This window comes from Mustelus asterias, chromosome 10, assembly GCF_964213995.1.
Source record: "Mustelus asterias chromosome 10, sMusAst1.hap1.1, whole genome shotgun sequence".
Classification (NCBI taxonomy): domain Eukaryota; kingdom Metazoa; phylum Chordata; class Chondrichthyes; order Carcharhiniformes; family Triakidae; genus Mustelus; species Mustelus asterias.
In genome coordinates, this window is record NC_135810.1 from 56,726,634 (window position 1) to 56,748,164 (window position 21,531).

Sequence of the window (21,531 nt, forward strand, 5' to 3'; positions counted from 1 at the left end):
ATGTTGTGAGATGATGACATACACCTTTAAGGGGGCATATTTTAAACTATTGTGAATGATTACTACCTCAGGATGTGATGTATTAGCTCCATGACTTATAGTCAGTCTGCAATAGGAGTAGAGATCAGATGTACTGTACTTAGCCTCCTAGTAAACACTATTTGTATAATAGTCTTATCTTCAAAGAAACCACATTATTGTTTCACTAATCCTCATGTATGATTGGTAAATTTACTTCCAGGTATGAACTATGAATTGCACATGGAATAGCAAATACAACAAAGACTATCTCATGGGATTACATCGCTTCTCATAAATATGTGCACCATGTGCAATCTCACCATCTATCCAACTTGGCCTCTAGAACATAGTATCACTCACTTTTCCCACTCAAATCTATTCAGCTCTCAAGTCACATTCAACCAGCAGTGTATTCCATCCAACTCCCCTGAGACAGTCGTCACTCAAACGGCACCCTCTTGAAGAACATCCTCAGCTGGGTTCACAACAGTCTTGATGGCACATATTCCCCAGAGATTTCTTTATGACTGCTTTAATAAACCTCATTAAAAGGTCTGGTCAGATCTGGTAAAATTGAAGCATCCATAGAACTGTCCAATTTGCAATTTCTGTTGTAACCCCCTGTCTTCAGTTTTCTGACATTTTTAATAGCACTATTTACACAGCTCCTTGTAAATGTGGCTTTTCTGTGCTTCTCCTGATGCAGCTCTTCTTTGTCACTGCCCACAAGGCTTCTATATTTTAACTTCCTTCCTGTTGGTACAAGGTCAAGAGTCGCCAGGGCACATCGACCAGTATTTCTTGTTATTTAAAAGAATTACAATTAATCCCTTTACAATTGATGCAGACTCTGAAAAGGCCTTTTCAAACATTCTTAAGAACAATTACAGATTCCACTGGTATTTTAAACAAATTACGAATTTTCCTCATTATACTGCTTCTGGGTCAAATAGTGTTACATATATTATCTATGTTATGAGTTTCCTTTTTGTTTGATCAGCTTTGTTTATTCCACTGTTCCATTACAAGTTTAAATCTGATAGATAGGATTACCCTAATTACCATCTCAACAAGAATGTCACTATTACTCCAGTTTAGGTGAAGCTCATCCAATAGCTTCGCTCTACATCAAAGTTTATTTGATATCCTCAGAATGTGAAACAGTCCCTTTTATACTAGCTCTCCAGCACACATTGTTGATGACATTGTTGTTATTGACACCAGCTCACCCATTGAAGCAGGAGTCCGTGCAGCCGTCAAAGGCATAAAAAATGGCAAAGACCCTGGACGTGACTCTCTGCAGGCAGAGCTATTGAAAACAGATGTGAACATGGTTGCCAGGGTACTTACTGATCTCTTCTGTAAGATATGGGAAAATTAAGTCATACCAGAGGATTGGACGAAAGGCCTCATTTTCAAACTGCCAAAGGGGATCTCTGCAACTGTGGCAGCTGATGAGGAATTACATGCCTTTCAATCCCCAGCAAAATCTTCTGCAAAATTCAGTTCAAGTCGATTGACAATGCCATTGATGACAATATAAGGAAAGAGCAAGCAGGGTTCCACAAGGGCAGAAGATGTACAGACCAGATATTTGCTCTGCACAACATCATTGAGCAATGCCCTGAATGAACGCACCTCTCTTGCATTAACTTCGTAGACTTCAAGAAGGCATTTGACAATGTTCACTATGAGTGCTTGTGCAAAGATTCTCAGAGCCTACAGAATTCCACTCAAGATTATCAATCTCATTGGGAAATTCTATCAGCACTTTGAATGCAGTACAATCCTTGGCAATACAGTGTCTGAGTGGTTTGAAATGAAGTCCGGAGTGCAACAGGATTGCATCCTCTCTCCTATTCTATTTCTCATCACAAGCGACTGGGTCATGTGTTAAACAACATCAGATCATCCTAGAGGAATTCAGTGGACACTTTTTTCATACTTGGAAAACCTTGACTTTGCTGATGAGCTTGCTGCCATCTCTTCAAGATACATCCACCTCCAGGAGACTCAGCATGAATGCAAACTAGACTGGTCTACATATCACCAAGCAGAAAACACAAGTTATGAGCATCTCCAATTCCCAGCAGCACCTCTAATTACCATGGATGGAGAAACACAAAAGTATGTTGAGGATTTCACTTATCTCAGGATCCTTATCAGCAACAACAATGATGCTAAGAAGGCTCGACTGAATAAAGCCAGAGATGCATTTAGCAGACTTAGAACCATCTAGAAATCTAAAGATCAAAATCAGACTGAAGAACAGTAATATAAAGTCAGTCCTGTGATTATGGATCTGAATGCTGGTGGGTAGTGAGGACAAACATGGGCAGGGGCCTCTCATAATACTTGCCTATTTAAAATCTGAAGCATCTTCTGGCCAAATAAAATTTCCAATGAGGCCCTGTACAAGAATACTGGTTGCTGCAGCATTGCCCTTGAGATCAGAAAACACTAGATAAGATGGCTCTGATATGTGCTAAGGATATCCCAAGAGCAAATACCGAAGGTTGCTCTAAGATGGACACCAGCTAGGAAACATAAATGGGGCAGGCCAAAAACAACATGGTGTACGACTATTGAGGCTGAGCTGAGACAGATGAGGGTTACATTGGGAAAGTCACAAGCCACAGCACAAGACAGGGCCTGGTGGAGGAACGCTGTTGTAGTGTGGCTGGAATGAGGCTGGAAGATTTTGCCTAGCTGCAGTATAGGAAAAAGTCTCCATAAAAACTTGCACCGTGAAAGACAGTTCAGAAATTAAAGTTTTAAAGCTGGGAAGAGAAAGATCAGAAGTAAACCTTTGGAAGCTGAGAATCATTTTGGACTGATTCTGGAAGAATTGAATGTCGATTTGAACGACAATGTAATGCACACCTAATAGTGGATTCTTCAGTTGTGTTGAAATTTCTGCTCTGAAGTTTAAAATACAAGTTGCTTACAAAAATAGAGTTTGGTCGGTAGAGCTTTTAATCTGTTTGTTACAGCCAATTGTCTTAGAAACATTGTTATCTTGTTATCATCTTTCAGCTTTAAATTGAAAGTTCAAATTCCTCTTTTTTAATATTCTTTCATGGGATGTGGGCACTGCTAGCTAGGCTGCTATTTATTGCCTGTCTCTAATTGTCCTCGAGAAGGTGGTGGTGTGCCGCCTTCTTGAATACTGCAGTCCATGTATTGTAGGAACAACACAGTGCTGTTAGAAAGGGCATTCCAGGATTTTGACCCAGTAACAGTAAAGGAATGATGGCAATATAGTTCCACATCAAGATATTGTGTGACTTGGAGGGGAACTTGCAGGTGGTGTTCCCATGCATTTTCTGCCCTGTCTTTCTAGATGGTAGCGGTCGTGAGTTTACAAGGTGCTGTGGAAGAAGCCTTGGTGAGTAGGCTGCATCGCGTAGTTGGTACACACTGTGCCACCCTGCATTGATGGTAGAAGGTGACCGTCATCCCAGTACCAAAGAAAAGCCAGGCAGTGTGCTTTAATGACTATCGTCCGGTGGCACTGGCATTGATCATCAAGAAGTGCTTCAAAAGGTTAGTCATGGCACAGATCAATTCTGGCCTCCCAGATTGCCGGGATCCACTATAGTTTGCCTATCGCCGCAACAGGTCCACAGCTGATGCCATCTCCCTGACTCTACACTCAACCCTGGAACACCGAGATAACAAAAAACACCAATGTCAGACTCCTATTTATTGACTACAGTTCAGAATTCAACACCATTATTCTTAGAAAACTCATCTCCAAACTCCATGGCCTGGGGCTCGGCTCCTCCCTCTGCAACTGGATCCGAGACTTCCTAACCCACAAACCGCAAGCAGTAAGGATAGGCCACAGCACCTCCTCCATGATCATCCTCAACACCGGTGCCCACAAGGCTGTGTTCTCAGCCCCTTACAGTACTCCTCATACACCTATGATTGTGTGGCCAGATTCCCCTCCAACTCAATTTTCAAGTTTGCTGATGAGACCACTGTACTGGATCGGATCTCAAACAATGATGAGATGGAGTACAGAAAAGAAATAGAGAATCTGGTGAACTGATGCGACAACAATAATCTCTCCCTCAACAAAATGAAGGAGATAGTCATCGACTTCAGGAAGTGTAGTGGAGGACATGCCCCTGTCAACATCAACAGGGACGAGTGGAAATGGTCAATAGCTTCACGCTTCTAGGTGTCCAGATCACCAACAACCTGTCCTGGTCTCTCCATGCCGATGCTATAATTAAGAAAGTCCACCAACGCCTTTCTCAGGAGGCTAAGAAAATGGCAGAATAGCATGTCAGCTAAGGAAATGGCAGCTACGATTCTCACCAACTTCTACAGATGCATCATAGAAAGCATTTTTTCTGGTTGCATCACATCTTGGTATGGCTCCTGCTCTGTCCAAGACCGCAAGAAACTACAAAGGGCCATGAACGAAGCCCAGTCCATCACGGAAATCAGCCTCCCATCCATTGACTCTGTTTACACTCCCTGCTGCCTCGGAAAAACAGCCAATGTAATCAAGGACTCCATGCACCCGGACATTCTCTCTTCCATCTTCTTCCATCAGGAAAAGATACAAAAGTCTGAGGACATGTACTAACCAACTCAAGAACTGCTTCTTCCCTGCTGCCATCAGACTTTTGAATGGACCTGCCTGGCATTAAGCTGATCTTTCTCTACACCCTAGTTATTGATGACTGTAACACGACATTTTGCATTTTCTCCTTTCCTTCCCGATGTACTGTATGCTTTGTCTTCACTGTATACATAATACATGTGACAATAATAAATCAAATCAAATCAAGGAGTAAATGGTTATTGTAGTGAAGAGAAGAACTAGATCCTGCAATGTCTCTTTCCTGATTGGACTGGAAACATGATGAAGACGCTATGGAAACTTTTTCCTTCCTCTGCCTTTACATTACTATTCCATGGTACAGTCCAATATTGGCAGTCCCCATTATTGCCACTATATATATATATATATGTTGTCCATTAAGTTTTTTAATTCGTTTAACTTGGTCCCAAATTCACCTGTCAGATAAGCGCAATTTCTCTATGGCTCAGAAATTTCTGCACCGTTGGTGCCGAATCTTAATTCACATAAACAGACAGTAATTTCACGAATAGACTGTGGATAAATACAAATGATTTAGAGAAAGTCGCCAATGACTCCACTTATCAAAACATTGTGATTGAGTAACTATGGTAACCAGACCACTGCCCTCCCTCCCCCCGGCAGCGCCATGAGACCAGGTTCCCGCCCCGGTCGCAGACGGAAAGGATACGAGTATGAAGCGGGCCGCTGCATCTGCATCCTGGAGGCTGCCTCAGCGCCGCTTCCCCGCCGGCTCAGGCTGTCCTCAGCCGGGCAGCGTCCTCCAGCCTGATCGATGTCCGTCCGCTCGGCTGATGGCGGCGATACCAACACACCATTTTTATTGCTCAGCACCTCAGAGGACAGCGGTTACCGGCGCTGAATCTCTGCGGGAAAGGAGAGGGAGAGCGGAGTGTCCCCGCTGCCCGGCCCTGGCCCCGCACCAGCCTCGCCATCTTAACAACCCAGAGACGCGGCTTCCCTAGCAACGGCCGAGTCTGCGCACTTACTCCCAGCAGCAGCTCACTGCAATGCACTCACTCATTCCCAGCAGCAGCAGCTCACTGCAATGCACTCACTCATTCCCAGCAGCAGCAGCTCACTGCAATGCACTCACTCACTCCCAGCAGCAGCAGCTCACTGCAATGCACTCACTCACTCCCAGCACAGCTCACTGCAATGCACTCACTCACTCCCAGCAGCAGCAGCTCACTGCAATGCACTCACTCACTCCCAGCACAGCTCACTGCAATGCACTCACTCACTCCCAGCACAGCTCACTGCAATGCACTCACTCACTCCCAGCAGCAGCAGCTCACTGCAATGCATTCACTCACTCCCAGCACAGCTCACTGCAATGCACTCACGCACTCCCAGCAGCAGCTCATTGCAATGCACTCACTCACTCCCAGCAGCAGCAGCTCACTGCAATGCACTCACTGACCCCCTCAGCAGCAACAGCAGCTCACTGCAATGCACTCACTCACTCCCAGCAGCAGCAACTCACTGCAATGCACTCACTCACTCTCAGCAGCAGCAGCTCACTGCAATGCACTCACTCCCAGCAACAGCTCACTGCAATGCACTCACTTCCAGCAGCAGCTCACTGCAATGCACTCACTCAATCCCAGCAGCAGCTCACTGCAATGCACTCACTCACTCCCAGCAGCAGCTCACTGCAATGCACTCACTCACTCCCAGCAGCAGCTCACTGCAATGCACTCACTCAATCCCAGCACAGCTCATTGCAATGCACTCACTCAATCCTAGCACAGCTCACTGCAATACACTCACCCACTTGCAGCAGCTCATTGCAATGCACTCACTCACTCCAGCACGGCTCACTGCAATGCACTCAAATTCCCCTAGCAGCAGCAGCAGCTCCGAGAGGCAGCAGCTCACTGCAATGGTCATCCTGACATTCACAGGACCTCATCCATGGGAGAAATTGGGATGGAGCAGTGATTTTCCACTCACTGCAATGGTCACCCCAACACCCAGAGCAATTGGGATGGAGCAGTGACTTTCCAGCTGCCACCTTTCCACCATTTATTTGCACATGTAGCCATATGTGACAAATTGCCCTGAATGTCACCCTGATGCAGGGCGTAGTATTCGTCCATCCAAAATAGGCCGACAGATATCATCATAGAATCCTTACAGTGCAGAAGGAGGCCATTTGGCCCATCGAGACTGCACCAACCACAATCCCACCCAGTCTCTATCCCCGTAACCCCACGTATTTACCCTGCTAATCCCCCGACACTAATGGGCAATTTAGCATGGTCAATCAACCATATGATAACCTCAGTGCGGTAGTTTCCATCTCTTCCCTCCAGCTCACACCCTATCTTAACTTTGCCTAGCTGACTGCATGCCAGCAGTGGGAAGGTGCCTCCACCAGTGCTATTTAAAGCAATGACCAACAAGTATGTTATCAGTAAAATACTGCAGATCTGGAATCTGAAAGAAGAAGGCAGGATGTTGGAAAAACTCAGTAGGTCTGCCAGCATCTATCAGGAGAAAAACAGAGGTAACGTTTTGAGTCCATAGACTCTTGGTCAGGAATTAAAGAAGGGAGAATGTAGAAACTGCAACAAAAAGTAGCAACGTTAAGAACAAAAGACAGATGGCCTGGAGTGAGAGGAGGAGGGGGGGTTTGCATTGAAGCAATATATGTATGGAATATTTAAAAAATGAAAGGGGGGTTAAGATGAAGGAGAAAAATAAAAATCTAAAGTTTTCAAACTCAACATTGAGTCTGGGGGGCTGCAACATGTCCTACCGGAAGATGAGATGCTGCTCCTCCAGTTTGCAACGGGCCTCACAGGAGCATAGCAGCAGTCCAAGGACAGACATGTGAGCATGAGAGCAAGATGCCGAGTTAAAATGGTACAGGGCAGGGTCATGCCTGCAGACAGAGTGAAGGTGTTCCACAAAATGGTCATCCTGTCTGCATTCAGTCTCCCCAGTGTAGAGGAGACCACATTGGGAGCAATGAATACAATAAACCAAATTGAAGGGAGTGCAAGTGAAATGCTGCTTAACCTGAAAGGAGGGTTTGGGGCCTTGAATGGTGGAAATTCACAACTTGCTTTTGGCCGCTGTTAGGAATTTGGAAGTTAACAACGAACTTGAGATGAAAACAAAAATAACAGACAAGCAATATGATTACCAGGCATCGAGAGGAATATTGAGATGTGGTTTGCCCAGTAACAAGATTAGCTGGCGTCTAGAGAAATTGAGGTGTGAATTGCCATATCAGAAACATTATTTATCAGAGATCAGTGGGGCTATACAAAATTGATAACTTCTAAAGACACGATATTTGAGAGATCAACAGCCAAATCCACAGGAGGACATTTTAATGCAGCTGAACAGTATATCTCCTAGCACCCTCTTTAGGAAAAGGGGTGAGTTTTCCATCTAACAGACAGGCCAAAGTCTTCAGAGAGGCCAGTTCCATCTGTGATCAGAGCCTGGAGGCCTGTCCCATCTAACATTGAGAGCCATGGTAAATTGCAGATATTCTGCTCCAAGGTGCAGTTTTGTATCTTCGCTGAACCAGGAGATGTTTTTCCAGACTTTATCTAAGCTGTATTGTATGGTGACTATGAGCTAGATTTGACTTATTGAGTTGCTAACATGGATGTTTAGGAAAAGGGTTGGCTTAATGAGTTCTGGTAAAACAGTGTATTTACTTATTAATTTACTTAATGTCATATCATATATTAGCCTTTCTTGTTGTATTTTTTCTTTCACTTTAATAAATATTATTTTATTAATTGTTTACACAACAACTGGACTGGTTCCTCACATTATTACAAACAAATATACACCACTAAGAACTAATGTTTCAAGTTATCCTTCAGGGTTTTGAGACACTCGCAGGTGACATCAGAGGGGTTCTTACCACTGCCAGAAAGTTTGGTTCACTATAGAACCTTTGTTTATTTGATATGAAATGCACCATCCAGATGAGGAGAATCATAGAATTGTTATAGCTCGTCCTCTCATTCCCCCACCTTTTCCCCATAGTTTTCCAGCATTTTTTACATTTTATTTTCAGCTAATTATCCAATTTGCTTATTAAAAGCCATTGTTGAATCTGCCACCACCTGTCTGTTAGATGGAAAACTAGCCCCTTTTCCTAAAGAGGGTGCTAGGAGATATACTGTTCAGCTGCATTAAAATGTCCTCCTGTGGATTTGACTGTTGATCTCTCAAATATCGTGTCTTTAGAAGTTATCAAGTCTGCAGCACATTCCAGATCCTAATCAATCACTGTGTAAAAAAGCATTTCTTCATGTTTTCTCTGTAGTATATATTAAAGAACACATCTTGTGCCAAAGCTGTGGTCTGTAATAATAAAGCAGCTCTGCACTGTTCGCTGGCTGCACTCAGCAGTATGGTCCTGATTTAGCATGTTGATTTAGCTAATTAAAAGCAGTCTGCATCTCTTTAAAGGGGAGGTGCATATGACTCCTGGATGTGATATCAGGATGTTAATAACTTTTGAAAATGTTTTCAAGATGTCTGAACCTTTGAGAGAGAATGCACCAAGGTTTTGTGATAGTACAATGCAGGCCTTGGTGTAAGACATGGAGAGGAGGAGAGATCTCTTGTATCTTTACCAGCCAGATGAAGAAAGGGAAGACAGTGAGACATTGGCACTCAATCTTACACATGCAGTCACTAGTTCCAAGATTGACACTAATTGATTGGATGGAGGAGGATTTAACAGGTGGTGAGATATCAGGCACAAGTGTGTGGGAGCCAGGGTGGTGGGGCAAAGGATAGCAGGATTAGAGAAGCTCACTATAGAGCAGCACACGCTGCAAAGTATTCAAATGAGGTTTACAGGAAAAAACTGATGGGAGTAAATGTCAAAATCAGGCTTGGGGGGCGGGGGCGGGGGGGGGAACAACACATTTCAAAACTTTTCTTAATCAAGGGGCTGATGAACAAATTTCAGAAAGATAAATTTTAGCACATTAAACATGAATTTCAAAAGAATCTGCTGGGCAAAAAAAGAGTAACACATAAAGATGAGAATTAAAGTATAATAGCATGAGAGAATTTGTTTCCAGCACACTTCCATGCGAAGGGTGCTCACTCAGTCACCCTCACCCACAGGTCAGAATTTTCCAGCCCTTTCTGCTGATTTGAATAGAGATTTCAATGGCTTACTGGCCCCACCCTGGATTCTCCTAGTTCCAAAATGGCAGTCATGGTTTTCAAATCAGTGTTTCACACAGATTCACATGATTATACTGGTTTTCTGCATGCTGATCATTAGGCTTATGTGCGCAACCAAGATGGCGTCACGCACGCTTCCCATCAGAAATGTGTACACGCATCTTGGGCCCCATTTTTAGGTCTTATTCAGCCGCTTAGCACTTAAAACATGCAGCCTCATTAACTCCCAAGATATCTGATATTAAAGGAAGTGAGGTTCCAACCCAGATTGTAGTTGATAGAAGGAGGCTAGGATGGTGTGAAGAGGTGCAAAATCAGAGATGAATAAGGGTAAGAACCTCAGATTCAAAATGCTAAGATGCAGGGAGCCACTGGAGCTTGGAAAAAGAGCTCACGAAAATTTCTTGGAAGGAGACCTTTTTAAAAGAGATAGATTGCAGGGTTCGAAAAGCTCCTGACTCAACCTTACTGTCTTCTCCATGAAATTCTGTCCATTAAGTCCAACAGCAAAGAAGTTATGGTGAACCGTTACAAAACACTGGTTCAGCCTCAGCTGGAGTATTATATCTAATTCTGGGCACTGCATGGACGTGAAGACTTGAGAAAGGGTTCAGAAAAGATTTATGAGAATGGTTCCAGGAATAAACAACTTCAGTTATGTGGATAGATTGGAGAAGGTCGAGACGAGGAATTCAAAATCATAAGTGATCTATACAGAGTAGATAGAAATTGTTCCCATTGGCAGAGAGGTCTAGAGCCAGGGGAAGTCAACTTGAGATTGGCAAAAGAGCCACAAGCAGCATAATGATTTTTTTTTTACACAGTGAATGGCTAGGATCTGGGATGCACTGCCTCAGAATGTGATGGAGTTGGAACCAAACATGGATTTCAAAAGGTAATTGGATAAGCACCTGAAGAGAAAACAAATTGCAGGCCTTATAGGGAAACAGTGGGCTGTAACCATTCACCAATTCTATAATATTTCCCACTGCCACGTGTTCATTCTCCACCTTCCCTCTTATGGCCTGTTGTACTTACCAGTTAGCCAAGAGCTGGAGAGCGCTTGGTTGTACGTCACTGAGGCAAAGCTTTGCTCCATCCTGTGTAAGCTGGCCTAAACCAGCATACACTGAGTTCCCTGTTATGTCTTATTCTCCATGCAGATGGGCACTTTTTCCATCGGAGGTGATCATCAGTGCAAATGCCAGAGACATCATGGCACTACAAACATATAAACTAGAACCAGGAGTAGGCCACTTGGCCCTTCAAGTCTGCTCTGCCATTCGATAAGATCATGGCTGATCTGATTGTAACCTCAACTCCACATATATGCATACCCCAAATCACCTCTCACCCCCTTGCTTATCAAGAATCTATCTAGCTTTTCTTTGAAAATATTCAGAGACTCTGCTTCCACTGCCTTTTGAGAAAGAGAGTTCCAAAGACTAATGACTCTCAGAAAAAAAAATTCTCATCTTTGTCTTAAGTGGGCAATCCCTTATTTTAAAAGTGACCCCCAGTTCGAGGTTCTCCAACAAGAGGAAACATAATTTCCACATGCATTGTCAATATCTCTCAGTCAACTGGATGGATGGGGCCTAAAAATGCCAGGAGCCTCAATCTGATTTAAATAATAGGCCTCCACACCTCCCTCCACAAGCATCGGCGCAGTCCCTCCCTCACAAAGGCAATGGTGCACTCACCCCTCCACCACACATAAGGGGAACTCCACCCAGTGGGGCTCCCCAGAGGGCCAGCCCCAGCACTGTCCCCGGCACAGTCTCTGGCAGTGCCAGCAGGCAATGCCAGAGTGCTGGGGGCAGTGCCCATGTCCCTCACCTCCTGGGGCTATTCTTACCTGTGCGTCTCTGGCATGGTCATCACAACTAGTTTTCATTTTTAAAAATCAGTAATGATTTGCGCCGACTTGACATTATGCCAGCTGGGTGGGACAGCACGGAGAGGGCGAGCTTTGCAGCAGCAAGCCCTAAAACTAGATTTAAAGTTATGTTAAAATGTGCTAATCAAGCTCCTACCCTTCCTGAATGTGAAACTGATTGCATCACAGGAGGGCGGCTGGGAAGGTTTTATTCTGAGAACTCACTGGCACAAATCACATTTTAGGTTTCCTGTGAGATTTGATGATTAAATTAAGTTAATTAAAATGATTTGCACCCATGGTTAATAAGGCTGTTAGATCACAGCCTCACCAATGCCTTGATAACTGAAATATAACTTCCTTACTTTTGTATTCAATTTCCCTTGTGATAAATGATAACATTCTATTAGCTTTCCTCATTTCTTGCTGTACTTGCATAGTACTTTTTGAGATTTATGCTCTGGGATACCCAGATCCCTCTGCATCTCAGAGCTCTCTAATCTCCTGTTTAGATAATATGCTTCTTTTTTTATTCTTCCTGCCAAAATGGTCAATTTCACATGTTCCGTCATTATACTCCATTTGCCTGCTCACTTAACCTATCTATATTCCCTTGTTGCCTCCTTATGTCCGCTTCACAACTTACTTTCCTACCCAACTTTGTGTTAGTGTTGGACTTCTCCAATCTCGCTCCAATTTGCTTCTGGAAATGCTTACATTTTCCATTGCAATTCCATAAGTTCCCTCCTCATAGGTTCAGTATTTACATCCAGCTGGGCAGAGATCAGGGCGATGATCTGGATTCGGGTGGTGACCAAGGAGAAATAAAAATTTTCAACATTTGGTTGGGATCCTATGCATTAAGATCACATTGGGATGGAGAATTTTCAGGATCTTTGGGTATTAGGATGGAGATTGGGGAAAGATTTGCACCTTTGGGAATTGGATCATGAAGGTTGGGAAGCATTCAGAATTTTGATTAGCTCAACTGGATGTGAGCAGACTGAAGTTGTTTGCTTTTTACTTTAACACTTGGACAGTGGCTCTGTGGAGTTAAAATTCTCTCCTTACTTTGTATTCCATTGCTAACATGCTATTTTAATTTTTCCCGGTTTTGATCTGGCCAACTTTTTAAGGCCTCACTGCTTCTGTTCTGTTCACATTTAAATCTTAAATGTTTAAATTCTCCCTGTCACCAGTGTAAACCAGTATCTCACAATGCCAATTGTTAGACTGTTAAAGTCTGTTCTAGATATTCTTGAGTATAACAGTGCTAATTAATCTTACATTGCTGAGTGTCTTCTATAGAAGCATTTATCCAGACTGCCTTTTATCAAAATTATGCAATTGCATATTCAGGAGAATAATGCCCCCTTATATTCAGAAATAGATACTGGGCACGATCTCACCCACTCGCCGCACTGGTTGACCAGCATAGTGAACCGGAAAGATAGCGTGCGAGACCAAATATCCAATTCACTATTGCTATCTTCCTGACCCTTTTTTGCCAGTCAGAACGGCTTTGCGCCCAAAAAGGGAACGAAGCCTATTAGCATAGGATTGACTATATTTAAATGTAGTTAGTGAGTCTGGCACGTCTGCTTCCGCCCTCACGGCTACCTCCCCCTCCCTGGCGAGACATCATGCTGGCGAGAATCACTACTGCGACCCGTGTTGGTGTGGGGGTAGCAATGCTGCCAATATTGGGGAGGGTGGTCCAATGTCCGTGGGGGTGGGAGGAGATCTCCCGGTTCACTGTCAGTTCGGGACACCCTGCACGATGGCGCCCCAGCGTTCTGAAGCCAACTTCACCGGCATATTTAGGCTCCATCCCCCCCACCACCAACACAAAGTTCCCAGCTGTCAAAAACATAGAGGGAAAGTACTAGAAGGTTGCAGTGCCGAGCTTTCCGAAAAGACTGACGTGGAGGACTCCCATTTTCATGCTGTTATAATACTTAAGATTTTAGAGGGGAAAATTCTGCCCATCATCTTTGACACATGCTCTCATCCATTTTCTCAATCTTTCTGACAGCAGATTGAGGAACAGTGAGGTGAGGCCAGGTATGACTCATTATGCTGATTTAGACAGCAAATGCACATAGAGAGCGACAAAGCAAATTTCATATGCTTCACTCCCACTTTAAAAAATTTAAAACAAAACACATACAAGTCCTTTCATGAGCCAGGTGCCTTGCTTTTGCCATTGTTTCTAAACAACTTCTAACTGCAAACATGACCATCCGCATTTAGATCTGCCAGGCTAAAGGTTATCCCTTGCAATTGCAGTCCTTTTTCAAAAGTTGATTGCATTCAGAATATAAGTTTTCGCCTTGTCAGTTCTAACCCTTGGAAAGTGGCTCTGACATCTTCCTTATGTAAAAACTTTCAAGCAGCCCTGTTAACTAAACTGACAATACTTCTTCCAACTGAATAGCTTGCCAGGCCATTTCAGAGGGTAAAGTTAATCCCATCACTGTAAATCTGAAGTCACTTATTGGCCAGACCAAATAATGGTGGAAGATCCCCTTCCCTAATGGTTATTAGTGTAATAGAGGCCTTTACAGCAGCCCAGTAGTTTCATGATTACCATTAATAATGCTAGCTTTTTATTCCTGTTTTAATTTAATTAGTTCAATTTAAATTCTCTAGCTACTGTGGTGAGACTTGAACTTGTCTTCAAATTATTTGTCCAGGCCTCTGTAATATTCGTCCAGGAACATAACCAAGTGGTTATCAGCCAGAATGGCTATTAGAATACGTAGTTCACACCCCAGATACAAAGTCATATTTTATTTGATAAAGCTGTAATAAACAAAACAATTCATGTAACAACTAAAGTACAATTTATAAAATTTAAACTATCAAATAAGATTAAAACTGATGATATACTATGAATAAAGGGCAAAATTACTCATCAAGGTTACACTAATCATGTCCTTTTAAAGCAGTGCAAGCACAGTTAAGGGTACATCATGGGATGTTGCTTCTATATCCCAATTCCTATGTTTAATTTTAGTGTATTCAGAAGTTGTTCCAGTCTTCCAAAAAAAAACCCTGAGTAGAAGGGGCAGCTCACAAGTCTGAACATATTCATGCAAAAAAATGGCTGCTTATATAATGCACATTTTGTAAGGAATTCACAGTATCACATCTTTTCGTAGCTTTGCTAATATGTCTGAAACAATTTCATCTCGAAACAAACTAAAACTTTTAAATTAAAACATTATGATATGGGATATAATGTGATTCATGTATGGACTGGTGCACTCACTTTGCTCGCTGCAATGATATCAATACTAGGCAATCAAATTGAGCAAATTTAACAGACTAGCCAAGCAGCAGTATAACAATAACAGCTGCACTTGTTAAAAAAATGTGGATGTGCATAGATAGGTTTACAAATGAAATACAAAAGTACAAATGAAAGTACACAAAAGTTGCAAGATTTGTGGTCAATAGTTCGATATAAAAAGGACAAAAATAAATTAGATTTAGAAGGTCCCAAAGCACCAAAAGCTGTGAATATTAAACTCATTTATACAAAAGCAAAGTATTGGGGATGCTGGAAATCTGATATTAAAAAATAAAATGCTGGGGGAAAAAATCAGCATGTCTGGCAGTATCAGTGGAGCGATAGGATTTATAGGATCATCATAGAATCCTACAGTGCAGAAGGAGGCCATTCAGCCCATTGAGTCTGCACCAACCACAATCCCACCCAGATCCTCCCCACATCCCCATGCATTTACCCTAGCTAGTTTCCCTGACACTAAGGGGCAATTTAGCATGGCCAGTACACCTAACCCGCACATCTTTGGACTGTGGGAGGAAACCAGAGCACCCGGAGGAAACCCACGCAAACACAGGGAGAACGTGCAAACTCCGCACAGACAGTGACCCAAGCTGGGAATCGAACCCAGGTCCCCGGCACTATGAGCAACAGTGCTAACCACTGTGCCACCCACGGTGATTATGTTGTGATCTTTCATCAGAACAACTGTTTCTCTCTCCATTGATAGTGTTAAACCTGTTGAGTATTTCCAGCATTTTCCTGTTTTCATATTAATCATTTGTCTCTGACTAAACCTTCTACTTGAAAGTTAAGTAACCCACTAAGTTGTTCTATTCATATCATTATTATAAACCAGAATATGCATTAGCACACAATGTTATTGTCCTTTAATATTTTTGATGTAATTCTCTAATTGGTTAAAAAAAGATGAACGTCTCCTCAACCTCTGGAGAGGGAGTCAATGCCCATATTAAATTTACAATCCAACTAAAGTAATAAGTGAATAAGTTGAAATGATCAGTTTATATTCCTAAAGATATGGAACTAATGAAATATGCAATAAAAAAAGCAAAATGTCCAATCAACAGGCCTAAAGAAAATACAGTTGAACCAATGCCAAATGAACTGTCTGTAGAAAACATGAAAAGTTTAACAGCCTCAATAAGTATTATAGATTTAAGGGCATGCATTGCAGCAGAGAATCTAATCAGTGTTAGATAGTGGGGCGGCATGGTAGCACAGTCGTTAGCACTGCAGCCTCACAGTGCCAGGGACCTGGGTTCGAATCCCAGCTTGGGTCACGGTGTGGAGTTTGCACATTCTCCCCGTGTCTGTGTGGGTTTCCTCCGGGTGCTCCGGTTTCCTCCCACAGTCTGAAAGATGTGCTGGTTAGGTGCATTGACCCGAACAGGCACCGGAATGTGGCAACTCAGGGAATTTCACAGTAACTTTATTGCAGTGTTAATGTAAGCCTTACATTAACTAATAAATTAACTTTAAAACTTTTTAAAAAATGCTTACAAGTATATAGTGGTATGTCACAGCCTCAGGACATTCCTCCCATCTCCCCTCTGTACTGCATAACTATTTCTTTTTAAGTGCATTCACTGAGGTTTGCAAATACTCCAGACAATTTGCATACAAAGCAAAAGAGAATAAATGATCAGGCAATGTTTTTGAATTGATGGATGTGGCTGAAGGAGGAATGCAGATGTTCAGAACTTCCACTTCATTGAATTATGTTTTGGGATCCTTTGCATCCACCTTAGTAGACAGAATTTTGATTTGCTATCACATCCAAAGACAACGGGGTGATTTTGAGCCCTCACTCTCCATCTATGGGAAAGGCAGTGCACTCTCAAAATCTGGAAAGACTTAGAAAGCACAATTCTCGCCGGCGAGTTTGAGTTCTGATCTTCTAGCCCCCTCACCGACAGAGTAGTGTGAAGCATGCCGTGGGACCCCAGGAAGGTCATGTTAATGCAAATCATTAGTGAGTAGTCTCTCTGGAGTCCCAATACCCCCCACTCCCTCCATGGGATAGTCAGTGTGCACCAATGTGACGTCACACCAGCACCATTTACAATAGATTAACTTAGATGTGGGGGTCTCCCTGGGGGGCATAAAGGTATGGCCACTGGGGGAGAAATACAGGGCCAGACAGTGCCCCCTTGCACAGATTGGCACCATGCCCATACCAACCTGTGCCAAGGGGTGGCTCCAGTGGGAGCCTCAGGGAGGGGGTGTGGGTCGCGGAATTTATTCAGATGTGTTTGTGGACTGGAAGTGGACGGAAGAACAGGGGATACCGGCTTAGACTGTGGCGGGTAGGGCGGGCGTGGAAGTAGCCAATATCAGGATGGAGTGGGAGAGAAGTGCCGACTCCGATCGGTGTTGGGGAGGAGAGCCCCGATACATCAGCGGTGTTTGGGGGAGGGGGGTATTCCTGTTATGATTGGTACACCCTGATCTCAGTGTAGCTGGACTTGTCGGCATATTGAAGCTCTGCCCCCTGCATGATGGTGTGAAACACGTCCCTTGATTCTTTTAGGCACAGTATCGTAAAATCTGGAGAGAAAACTGGTGAGTTTCGCTCCAAACACACCAGCTTTCTCGCTGAAAACAACACTCTACCCTTTTTTTTGGTAAGATTTCACCCAATATCGGTCTTTCATCCTGCACTGAATTGTCAACTTAAGATGAGTACATAATAAGGCTTCACACCTACAATTTTCTCTCTCAATGGGTAGTTACTAACTGATCCAAGCTAACACTTAAAATCAAAATAACTCCTGAGACGCAAGATAATGTGCTTGCTACTAAGTTGGATTCAGTGATTTTAAAAATATTGCAAACTTAAATAAAAACCTTTGCTATTAAAGCCAGAAGAAATGTAGGTAATTTGACCCATGTGAAAATTGTTTTAATACATAGATGTTTACATGCACAGGAAATATTCAGGAATCCAGGTTATCTAGAATTTGCTAAGGTATCAGAATTTTTCTTAAACTAAATTGGATAGAGACTTTCATAGATTTACTATCGAAATACTACGAACAATATCAAGGACCCTTGGTAATTCTAGTGGCAATAAAGTTTAGAATGTAATCCTTCAAATGCATTTAAGATATCAAATAATTAGTCTTTTTTTCTGCTTGTGTTCATTGTCTCTTTGGTAACCATTTGAAGAAAATTCAAATTTTACATCCCACCAGAAACACACATTTAGGTATTCACTTTTGAAGCCACTGAAGTGATACAATTGTAAGTGAGGTATTGTTTCTGTTGCTCAGCCACTACGCAGGCTGGGATTTAAATATAATTGCAAATGGGCAAGCAGTGGCAGATAAAATTTGACATGAAGAACTGCAAATTGAAGTGCTTGATGGTGGCCAATCCAGAAAGGGACTATTAAATGCAAAGAAAATGGTAATCTGGGAGTCCTGATTGACAATACATTGAAGTTAATGTAACAATGCATCGTGGCAGTGAGCAAACCAATCAGATTTGGATTTTTAAAAAAAGGTTAACATTGAATTGATATAGCGATGCAATAGTCAGTTTATAATTGGTGCAACTGCTATAGGAATATTGTGTACAATTCTGGCCATCACAGAAACAAAAAGGGATATTGCTGTTATTTAATGGATATAGAAGGGAGCAACAAGAATGATTGAGACGATGGAGGGATTGAACAGCGATGATGCATTAGCTGGTCTACATAACCCGTCCCAATACACCATTTTCCTGAATGTAAATGGTTTTTGCACAAAAATATGTAGAAACATAAAAACCAAATCTGTTGATCCTAAAAGAGATAAAATTGCAAAAGAAACAGCTAGTCTAACTGTACAGAACAGTACCTGGAAGCAAGATTGATGACAATAACAAGAACCAGATCTGTACTGTAATCAGTCTAAAATTAGGTACAAAATTGAATCAGGTGTGATGGATTGATCAGGCAGTAAAACATTGATTTCGAAGATGTCTCTGATCTTGAGGGAAGAAATTTATTGATCTCTAGCTTTATAGGATGCGTGATAATCTTAAATCCTCACCTTGCAGATGTGCAAGGACAGAACATTACAAAGGTTTCAAAAGTACTCAAAAACATCTTGCTGGAGGGTAGGACAGGACACATACTAAGATGGAACATCAACACCAAAAATGCATTTTTCTCTCTCTGTGCTCAGGTCGATAAGGTTTCTGAACATCAAAGATTCCCTGGTTATGTGTAGTAACAACTGAGTAGAGCTTCACTAGTTTTAAAAAACATTACAATGGGATGGACTACTCTACAACCAAACTTAGAATTGGTAAAGTATGATCAATTAAATTAAATTCTGGGTGGGCAATTATATTTTTCAAAAAAAATTATATAGCTGAATACACAAATTGCTAAAATATCTTTCTTGTAAACACGGAGTTACCTTATTTTAGGTCATTATTTTTGTTTAAGGCAACTGTCAAAGCTCTGTTATGTTGTGAACAGTGGGATACAGGTCCGACACACTGGGCGGAATTTTGCACTCAGTCCTGGCTGGGTCGAGAAAACCGGCGTACAGCTCTCCAGTTGCGCAGCTGAGTTTTCGCTCCAGATTCTCTGACACTCGGTGCACAGAAAATCTTGACGGGTGGGTTCCGCTGTGACACTGGCAATGCGGTCTCCACAGAGATCGAGGTCCCATTTTAAAAAGTGTCCAGATCTGTATAAAACGAAACTCCCCCTCACACAAACACTGTGGCAATGCTACCCCCACCCCCTCCAGATACACATATGGGGAACATCCCTCAATGGGGCTCTCCATAGGTCCCACCCCTTGCACTGCCTCCTAACAGTGGCAGAGCACTGGCCAGGCATGTTTTTGTGCCTCACCCTGGGGGCGATACTTACCTCTGTACCCTGGCAGGTTCCCCTTGACTGCTTCCCGTTTTTCAATACCTGTTGTGAACCTCGCCAACTTGATTCCTTAGTTGGGCAAACATATAGCAGGGAAGCCCTTAAATGTATTTAAATAAATTTAAATGTAGTTAAAATGAGGTTCCCACCTTACATCACTAGCAAGAGGGGAAAACGAGATCTCGCTGATGAGAATCTCCTTTTCCGATTCTCAGATTTTGCACCCACATCACTATTTTTGCTCCGACCAAACGTGGGGCGCAAGATTGCCCCCATTGTGTTTCTGATACCAAACATGGGACTGTGGAAATTTCACTACCTCTGAAAGAACAATTGTATTGAATGCCAATCTGAAGGTAAAAATCAAACTGTAGTACTTCAATGACATCATTAAGTTAGTGAGCAATTTGTAGTTTTTAAGTGAGCAAATAAAAATGAAGGCAAGTATGATTCTTACAAGTTAAATATTTAGAAAATTGCAGATTACTAACCCCAGCAATGTGAGCCAGTTTTTAAAATGTTGATAATTTAAAAATTAGTGATGCAAGAAGAATGGGAATAGAAATCATGCCCACAAATACACAATTATGGACATAAGTGTGCCAAAAAAACACATAACATAGCTTTTCCTATTTTATAAATGGCATAGAAGAACTGAGGGCAGTTTGATACTAAGGTCATGTAGTGTTAGAAAAATAGTGCAATAATAAAGACCACAAGAATACAAAGAAAGTCCATTCTGCTCATAAATCCCATTTGATCCATTTTTCATAGGATCCATCCTGCCTATTTTAAATCTCTGGAAGCTAATTTCCACACAAATATTTCTTAATTCCAACTTTATCTAAGAACTTGAGATTTTTGCTTTTGAATGTTGGACAGCTACTCTCCACAGACAATAGTTGTCATCCATCATATCAAATGTACTATTTAATTACATTAGTTTATAACTTACCCTATGCAACCGTCACAACAAAAAATTATGCAACAGTATTTTGAAGTACACTGTAACAGCTTTGTAAAGCTTGTTCTGTACATCTACTATTCAATACAAGGGAAGGGGATTTACTCAAATGTCTAGTTTATTTTGAGCTGAGTTAAATTTAAACTTACGCCCTCAGATTCTGTATGGACCATCATATCAGATGCTCCAGAAAAAGTAACCCTTCTTGAAGAAATCAATTTTGGATAGGGGAGGGGATGGCCTGGTGTTATTATTGCCTAGGCTATTAATCCAGAAACTCAGTTAATGTTCTGGGAACGCAGGTTTGAATCCTGCCACAGCAGATGGTGGAATTTGAATTCAATAAAATATCTGGAATTCAGAATCTACTGATGACTATGAAACTATTGTCGATTGTTGGAAAAACCAATCTTGTTCACTGATGAACTTTAGAGAAGGAAATCTGCTGTCCTTACCTGGTCTGGCCTACATGTGACTCCAGAGCCACAGCAATGTGATTAATTCTTAACTTCCTTCCAAGGACAACTAGGGATGGGCAATAAATGCTGACCAGCCAGCGACGCCCATGTCCCACAAATGAATAAAAAAAATCACCAAACAGCATAGCAAGCCAAGTATACATAGGGCAGGATTTTCCTACCCCTGCATGGTGTGTTTTGTGGCAGCAGGAGAT

At 42.3% G+C, this 21,531-nt stretch overlaps 1 protein-coding gene across 1 annotated transcript in view; it reads right to left on the reverse strand.

Moving 5' to 3' along the window:
* Nucleotides 1-5,587, reverse strand: part of cep126 (centrosomal protein 126) — a 105,567-nt gene extending 99,980 nt beyond the window's left edge. The window contains exon 1 of the mRNA XM_078222781.1: nucleotides 5,313-5,587. Within this exon, the coding sequence (XP_078078907.1) occupies nucleotides 5,313-5,341 (29 nt within the window). The 5' untranslated portion in view covers nucleotides 5,342-5,587. The remainder of the gene's footprint in view (nucleotides 1-5,312) is intronic.
* Between the last annotated feature and the right edge of the window lie 15,944 nt (nucleotides 5,588-21,531).